Source organism: Galeopterus variegatus, unplaced genomic scaffold (assembly GCF_000696425.1).
Source record: "Galeopterus variegatus unplaced genomic scaffold, G_variegatus-3.0.2 Scaffold6617, whole genome shotgun sequence".
Taxonomy (NCBI): Eukaryota; Metazoa; Chordata; class Mammalia; order Dermoptera; family Cynocephalidae; genus Galeopterus; species Galeopterus variegatus.
Window position 1 is genome coordinate 85,933 of NW_007732728.1, and position 8,886 is coordinate 94,818.

General features: G+C 49.5%; 1 protein-coding gene across 1 annotated transcript; it reads left to right on the forward strand.

Annotated features, from left to right (window-relative positions):
* The first annotated feature begins 193 nt into the window (after nt 1–193).
* On the forward strand, nt 194–7,790 carry FOXRED1 (FAD-dependent oxidoreductase domain containing 1). Its single transcript, XM_008591084.1, has 11 exons — nt 194–279; nt 2,133–2,353; nt 3,084–3,194; nt 3,469–3,587; nt 4,896–4,990; nt 5,298–5,399; nt 5,767–5,843; nt 6,030–6,190; nt 6,347–6,476; nt 6,714–6,818; nt 7,082–7,790. The coding sequence occupies exons 1-11, from the start codon at nt 195–197 to the stop codon at nt 7,334–7,336; spliced, it is 1,461 nt and encodes a 486-aa protein (XP_008589306.1). The 5' UTR covers nt 194; the 3' UTR covers nt 7,337–7,790.
* Nucleotides 7,791–8,886: the final 1,096 nt, after the last annotated feature.

An 8,886-nucleotide genomic window follows, 5' to 3' on the forward strand; every position in this document is an offset into this window, starting at 1 on the left:
TAGCCAATGGCGGGTGGGGGCGGGGTGGGGCGGGGCTCCCAAGGAGGGCACCCGGGAACGGCTGCCTATAGCGTGGGGGGGCGGGGCCCGGAAGGGACCGCTGGCCAATGGGAGCGCTCGTCTCAATGGCCTGTGGCGCGGGGCAGTGACCGGAGGGACAGCAGCCGGGTCAGGCTATACCTCTCAGAGGGGCCATGCTTCGGACCGTGCTGCAGCTCGGCTTGGGCCGGAACCTCTTGATCCGAGGGGTAGGCACGCGCAGAGGAGGCTCTACTCTGGGTAAAGTTGAGGGCAGCAAAATGTATCGTGGTTCCGGGGTGCTCCCAACGCCACACTTGTAGGGCCACGTAGGTGTGTGGATCCCAAGGTGGCCCTTCTCAGGTGACAAATCCCACATCGTCTGTGCCTCAGCTTACCACCGAATAACAGGGACCCAGGCTGGTTCATTGGTGGCACTAAGATGTGCATTAAGTCCTGCCCGCGTTCCAGATGCTGTGCTTAGTGCTGTGTCGGTGAAGGAGTGGAGAGAGGATTCACTATATGTTCTAGAAATTCCTGGAGCTAGAGGGGGAGAACGTCAGTAGACGATAGACCAGTTCAAAACTGGATAGAGCTCAACTTGAAGAATGCCCTGCACTGTTACACCCGAGGCTACTATAACATAGAAGTACATGAAGCTAGTATAACGGGAACTGAGATCATCCTTGAAGGATGTTTACTGGTTCAAGGGCGGTATGTGTTTCAGTCTCTGAAGGACTGAGCACAAGTTTTTGGAGAAAAAGTATTGTTCTTGTGCGAGGAACTAGCAAAAACCATCTAGATAGAGAATTTTGAGTAGTAGCATGGAATGTAGTGTGGACAGGTAAGGCCATATCAAAGAAAGATTCCAGTACTGCTGAGAGGAGTTTGGAGATTCTTCAGTTAGGTATGAAATGACAAAAGGATTCATTTATTCAAGACACTTCCTGAGCACTTAGGATGTGCCAGCTGTTGTGCTAGGTGGGAGATTTGGTGGTGAAGTTAAAAACAGTCTGCCCTCACGAATCTCATAGTATGAAGAAAGTACAAATAAACTCAAAGTTGCAAATGTGTCGCATACTGCAGGAGAGAGGTTCACAGAGCCAAGAGATCGTGTAATTGGAGAAATTGACTATCTGTGGGATTAAGAAAGGCTTTCCTGAGAAAATGATACATGAGCTGATGTCTAAAGGAAGCAAGGAGTTAACTAGGCAAAGAAGTGGACACAGTTTCAAAGCAGAGAGAACACATGTAGATTCCCTGTGGTGAGAGGAAATAAGATACCATCAAGGAACTGAAGGCGCTGGAGTGTGGGAGAGGAAAAGGTGAACAGGAGCCAGATTGTGCAGTACCTTACAGACCGCGTTAAAGGTTTGGGACTTTTGTCCTTAGAATAATGGAAAGACATTGGAAGGTTTTAAGCAAGGTGGTATGAGATTAAATTAGTGTTTAGGAAAGACCATTCTACCTATGATGTAGAAAAGTTAGCACCAGGGGTGGGGTGGCTAGAAGGGGAATGAGTGGGAACAGGCTTTAGTATTCATCCAGGTGAGAGATTATGGTGGCTTGGCCTAATATGGTGGTGGCAGAGATGGAAAGAAAGGGGACAGATTGGGAAGATATTTGGGAGGCAAAGTCTTCAGAACTTTATTATACATAGGACATCAAGGTATGTTTGCTGGTGGCGATGGATAAGGATGCCACTTAGAGGTACTGTGCTTCAGAAGGCACTACAGCTTGGAGTTGCTGGGACCTCTTGCTCCGGGGACTGGAACACCCAAGTGGAAATGACAGTGCAGTTGATTATGAGTCTGGGGCTCAGGGGAAAGAGGTCTGTATGAGTCACCTAGCCTAGTGAGGAGGAGAAAGTGCTAATTTTAGGAAGTTGAATTGTGCAGTGCTGGGCATGATGCATGAAAAGGGAGACTGATTGTATAGAGACCATACAGCAAAGTTATGGCAGGACTGCTGGATGCCAGTTGACCTACAAGAAGGGATGATGGTGGGAACTGCCATCTCAAGTGTTATTTATCCCTTTTCCTGTGCCCATCCCCCAACCCCCCACCATGTGGGAAGGAAATGTATGGCCCTCTGACCATAACTACGTCCCACAGACTGGGATGGACAGGTGTCTGAGATTAAAAAGAAGATCCAGTCAGTACTGCCTGGAGGGTCCTGGAATCCACTATATGACAGCAGCCACCTGCCCCCTGAACACTCGGATGTGGTGATCGTAGGAGGTGGGGTGCTTGGCCTCTCTGTGGCCTACTGGCTGAAGAAGCTGGAGAAGCAACGAGGAGCCATTCGGGTGCTGGTGGTGGAACGGGACCACACGGTAAGATCTGGGGTAGAGCAGAGTCACGAGTAGAGCAAGGAAGATGACTCATTTTATTTAGGACTCTAGGAATAAGGGAAGGGAAGGAGAGGAAAATCCTCAATCCCTGGGGGTGCAAAGGGCAGAGACTGTGCTTTGGACCTTGTTCAGAATAGTCCCAGGCTCTTCCTCCCTTAAACCAGAAACCTTGGCAATAAGGTTTGTGCTTTTGAAAGCAGATTGCACAATGTTGGATCTTTCAGGATCTCACAGGTCTGGCCAAGAGAGCCTACAGGCAAACTATAATTAATGCAAACAGCTGTCTCACCCTTCTTTTAGGTTTCATTACTTCTGATAGTTTTGCAATTTAGTTGTTCCTATTTGCCATCACCAGCTAGCCATGAGTCTTGCTACTTTGATCATATCCTTTCATTTTCTAATTAGTAGATCAAATGTTAATCTCATGCCCTTCGACTTCTAGGCTATTACCATTTTGTACCACTGTGCCCAGCCCTTTTTAAATGACTGACTTTATCTGCTCTGCACACTTGCTAATAATGATTGTAAACACTGTTGTCTTTGGGCTGCCGGTTGACTTGCAAACAGGTTTATTCACCTCAACTCCTCTTAGGTTATAAACTTGCAAATAGGACTCCCCTTTTACTTTAGGTGTATAACAGCTTCCACTGCAGTATCCTATTCACGTGTGATGGTGCGCTGGTCTACCTCAGCTTTCCTTTTCTTTTCACAGTATTCACAGGCCTCCACAGGGCTTTCTGTGGGCGGGATCCGTCAGCAGTTCTCATTGCCTGAGAACATCCAGCTCTCTCTCTTTTCGGTCAACTTTCTACGTAACATCAATGTATGTGCAATGAGATTTGGGGGGTTGGGGTGGTGACCCCTCCTTTAGCCCAGAAATAGGAGCAGCCCAGCTGGCAAGGGGATCCATGGAGCAGGAGCAGTTCAGGCGACTAGGAATTGGGACCCCGGCTTTTTTGCTTCCTGGTGGTGGAGCCTGGAGGGGGCTTCTCTCTGCTTTGGAGCACTGAGCCCAGGAGCTGTGGGTGGGGAAGCCAGGAACGTTTGCCCTCACTTCTTTCTGTCAGCCTCTCTGAGGAGCTTTCCTTTGCATACAGGAGTACCTGGCTGTGGTGGATGCCCCTCCCTTGGACCTCCAGTTCAACCCCTCAGGCTATCTCCTGCTGGCTTCAGAAAAGGGTGCTGCAGCCATGGAGAACAATGTGAAAGTGCAGAGGTGGGTGCCTGGCACGGCCTCTGAGCTGCTTCTCAACCTCACACATTTGGTGACTCGCATGCCAAGTTAGGAACTGGGAAGATGGAGTTGATATGATAGGTCCCTACTATCTAGGAGCTCAGTCTGTCAGGAAAGACAGACACATATAGACCTTCCATGCCCTGTGGAGAGTGCTATCACGAAAATATGGACAAAACGCTACTGCAGTGGTTCCTAAATTTGCCAGATCATAAGACCCACCTGTGATGCATCCGGACCTAGTAAATCAGAATCTCTAGGGAGGGGCCCAGGAATTTGGGTTTTTAACAAGAACCCTAAGTCAGGGATCAGCAAACTTTTTCTGTAAAGGGCCAGATAGTAAATATTTTAGGCTTTGCTGGCCATACAGTCTCTATTGCAACCACTCAACTCTGCCCTTGTAGCACAAAAACAGCCACAGACAAAAATATAAATGAATAGGACTGACCAGTTAGCTTAGTTGGTTAGAGTACGATGTTATGACACCAAGGTCAAGGGTTCAGACCCCGTACTGGCCAGCCACCAAAAAACAAGAAACAAACAAACAAACAAAAAAATATATATATATATAAGAATATGAATTAGTGTGGCTCATTTATAGAAATAGGCAACAGGTTGGATTGGGCAACCCCTGCCTTCAGTGATTCTCATCATCAGTCAAGGGTGGGTGTCTGTGTGTTACATTATGGCTGGAGGCTCTATTTGTTTTATATTTATTTAGCAAACACTCTACAAGTCTCACTAGTGACATCAGGTAATGTCCTAAATACTTTACAGATAGTAACTCACTTGATCATCAGAACATCCCCATTTTATATGTGGGGAACCTGAGGCAGAAGGAGCTAGTAATTGGTGGCCCTGGGATTTGATTCAAACCAGGCAGTCTGGCTGGCGAGAGTGTTCTTTTAGCACCTATGTTATGCTGTCTTTGGGGGCAGTGTCCCAGAGGGGATACGTGGGGGTGGAGAGGAAGGCCGTTCCAGCGGAGGGGGTGGAAGGACAGGGTTACCCACATATAAAATGGGGATGTGAAAGGACATGGAACAGGTTGGGGGGGACAAGGAGCTGAGTATGCTCAAGAGAGGCGAGGGCGTAGGAAAGAAAAGAGGGAGCTGATGCTGAAGAACCTTGACTAGGAGGCTTGGTCTTTCCTCACTCGGCAATGAGGAAAAATTGGGGGGTTTTGTGCAGAGAAGCGACATGAATTTGTGGAGCTGGGGGTTTATACTCCTCCCTTCCACACACTCACCCTCTCTAACACACATACACAGACCCACACATTTCTCTCAGGCAGGAAGGAGCCAAGGTTTGTCTGATGTCTCCTGAGCAGCTTCAGAAGAAGTTTCCTTGGATAAACACAGAGGGAGTGGCTTTGGCATCCTATGGTGAGGCTTGCTTGCAAAGGGGACAGCTTTTTTTCCTGCAGATAGGGATTGAGGAGCACTTCTCAGGTCAGAAGTCTCAGCACCCCACAGCCAAAATGAAGGAGGAATGATTCCCTCCTGGGTAACAGGGCTTGCCCCAGGCCGTGCTAGTGCTCTGTCCTTCCATAAGACTTGCCTCTCTGGTCCAGTTGGTTGAGATGGCGTTCCCTGGCTTACAAGCCCTAGGGAAGAGGTGGGGGTGCAGGAAATACAATAGGAACAGAGGAGTCCTAATCCCTCTTTGTGAGTTCTTTTTTTCTCACCACAGGGATGGAAGACGAAGGTTGGTTTGACCCCTGGTGTCTGCTCCAGGGGCTTCGGCGCAAGGTCCAGTCCATGGGAGTCCTTTTCTGCCAGGGAGAGGTGACACGTGAGTCTTAGGCCCCTGCCCATTGCTTGTTTCCCCTAGCAACCAGGGCACAGGCCTAGACTGGGTCTTATCCTCTCACTCACAGGCCAAGCAAGGGTTGATGGGGAAAGGGGTTCTCTCCTGAGGGCTGGTCCTAGGCATCCTGACTCCTAGGTCACTTTGTGACCTGTGATCTGCTTGACAGTTTCAGCATTGTCTTGTTCTGAGTGTGGTCAAGTTCATCCAGGTTATCTGATTTTGGTTTGCTTAGGTGTCTCTGGGAAAGCTCCCATCCTTCCAGCTTTCTTTCCTTACGAAACCAGTGGAATTCCCCATTTCCTTCCTCTTTGGGCCCTCAAGGGCTTATTCGTTACTTACTTTCCTGCAGGTTTTGTCTCTTCGTCTAACACCATGAAGACTGTAAGTGGGGGAGAGGTGACCATGAAAAGGATCTATGAAGTCCATGTAAGTTCCTAATCCAAGTATGTTCTTTACCAAAGTGGAGGGACAAGAAAGGGAATGACTGTTCTTATTGTCTTCTTCTACCTACTTTCCAGTATGGGTTCACTGAGGCTCAGGAAGAAGTGCACCTCTCATGATGCCCCGTGTGTGGTCCAGGCCCTCCCTTCCCTCACCCTCTGGTGTCTGCAGGTGAAGATGAACAACAGCCTGGAGTACCAGCCTGTGGAATGTGCCATAGTGATCAACGCAGCAGGAGCCTGGTCTGGGCAAATCGCAGAGCTGGCTGGTATTGGGAAGGGGCCGCCTGGCACCCTGCAGGGCACCAAGCTACCCGTGGAGCCAAGGAAAAGGTAACTTCCCTCAGGGCAGCTGAAGAGGTTGGTGAGAAGGAAAGAAATGATACAGAAGTTGGTTAAATGTGTGCATTCACGTGTGTGAGGGCAGGGGTGGGGAGGACCTCTGGCTGTGCTGTTCCTGTGACTTCCTAACCCCGCTGGTTATGGCAGGTATGTGTACTTATGGCACTGCCCCCAGGGACCAGGCCTGGAGACTCCACTTGTCACAGACACCAGTGGAGCCTATTTCCGCCGGGAAGGATTAGGCAACAACTACCTGGGTGGCTGCAGCCCCACTGAGGTAAGCCAAGTGGGGTGGGACAAGTTGAGGAGACATAAGCCAGTTGTCATGAAGGACTTAGGCTTTTTGGATGGGCCCTGTGCTAGGTTATTGATGTAGCAGCCCTCTCCAGGTTGGAACTGGAATCATTCTCCCCATCCTCCACCTACCAAGGGGATTGATTAAAAGGGTCATTGAGGTCTTGGTGTGCCCTCATGTCCCAGGCAACATAAGCCTTGTCCCCACTTCTCACTCTAGGAGGAGGAACCGGACCCAGGGAACCTGGAAGTGGACCATGATTTCTTCCAGAACAAGGTGTGGCCCTGTTTGGCCCAGAGGGTACCAGCTTTTGAGACTCTGAAGGTAATGAGCAGGGGGTGATTTGTTCTGTTTATTTTTGGACACTGGACAGGATGGATGACCCTGGAGCATCTTGGTCCCCTTGGAACTGTCCACTGCCATATTCCTACTACCTCACAAGTGTTAAAGAATCTATCTGTTGGACCCATCCCATCCCATGGACCCCTCTGCAGTGGGTAGAGGGGACTTTGTGCTGACCCCTGACCAGGAGTGAGGGTTGAGTGTGTCTGCAGCTTTCCTGAGACCCCCATCTCATACCCCCGCAGGTTCGGAGCGCCTGGGCTGGCTATTACGACTACAACACCTTTGACCAGAATGGTGTGGTGGGCCCCCACCCACTAGTTGTCAACATGTACTTTGCTACAGGCTTCAGTGGTCATGGACTCCAGCAGGCCCCTGCTGTGGGGCGAGCTGTGGCAGAGATGGTGCTGGAGGGCCACTTCCAGACCATCAACATGAACCCTTTTCTCTTCAGCCGCTTTTACTTGGGAGAGAAGATCCAGGAACAAAATATCATCTGAGCCTGTAAGCTCTTCGCTGGGCCCTACTGGCCCATCCTTCAACCTTGGCTTGCATTCTTTCTGGTGTTCACAGTCCTCACTGCCCACATCCTCCCCAGCATGAGCACCATGTCAGGTTCTCCTCCCTGAGGACTGCCCAGGGTCTCATCCTCCTTCCCACCATCCTCTCCTCTCATCTAGTCCATTCTGCCCCCCTATAGCTGGGCAGTCAGGCGGGCATGGGTGCTGAGGGCTAAACCAACAGAAAATGCTACCCACCAAGGGGTCCAGCTGCAGTGCTAAGCACTATGGCCCCAGACTGGCTCCTTCTGAGTACTGACCCAGGAAGGCTGCCTCTGACCCTCTTGGCAGAGCCCTGACAGGGAAGCATTCTGGAGCATCCTGGCCCAGATTAATTGACTGTACAGTTTACCCTGTTCACCAATAAATAAATGTGATGAACTCCTTCCCTTCAGTCTTCTGTCCCTTGTACTTTTCATCTCCCAGTAGTAGCTTTTAATGCACCCCACTAGTCTTTGGTACCAGGAGCAGGGAAGCACAGCCTCCTCCTGGAAGCTCTCTTAGAACCTAGGTGGTAGGCATCTTGTTTGGAAGCTAATGCCTTCTGTTCCCACGTTCTTGCAGGGAGTTTGGTTGTAGAGGGGAGGGATGGGTTTGTTCATTTATTCAGCCCCAACTCTTGGACAAGAACAGGGCTACGTATTAGGGATACACCAGCAAGCAGAGCATAGTACATGTCTTCACTGGAGCTGTCACAGCCATGTTCTGCCCTCTCCCACCCCCTTCACCACCTAGGTCTGATACAGTGTGAACACCGCAGTGCTGGAGTAAGCACAGGACAGGGATACCTCATCCAGGCAGGAGATGGGGGCAGGAAGGGGGTTTCTCCTAGAAGCTTCCCAGGGAAGCCGAACTCTGAGCTGAACCTAAAGGATGGGCAGTTTAACAAAGTGAAGTCAAGGCAGTATTTGAGGAGGGGGAAAGACATAAACAAATGCCCAGAGGCAAGAATTAACAAGATTCAGGGATTTGTAGTAGTCCATTCAAGTTGCTATAACAAAATACCTTAGACTGGATAATTTATAAATAATAGAATTTATTGCTCAGTTATGGAGGCTGGGGAGCCCAAGATCAAAGTGCCAGCAGATTCAGTGGCTGGTGGTGGCCTGCTCTCTGTTTCAAAGGTGGCGCTTTCTTGCTGCCTTCTCAGGTGGCAGAAGGAATAAGGTAGCTCCCTTTCAATCTCTTTTATAAGGGCACTGATCCCATTCATGAGGGCAGAGCTGTCATGACTTCGTCATTTCCCAAAAGGTCCACTTAATACTATTATATTGGGTATTAGGTTCCAACACAGGAATCTGGGGGGGACACCATTATTTAGACCATAACAGGTCATGTTTATTTATTTTTTGGTTGCTGGTGGTAAGGGGATCACACCCTTGACCTTGGTGTTACAACACTGTCCTCTAACCACCTGAGCTAACCAGACAGCCTATAGCAGGATTTTTTTTTTTTTTTTTTTTTTTTAGAAGACCGGTAAGGGGATCTCA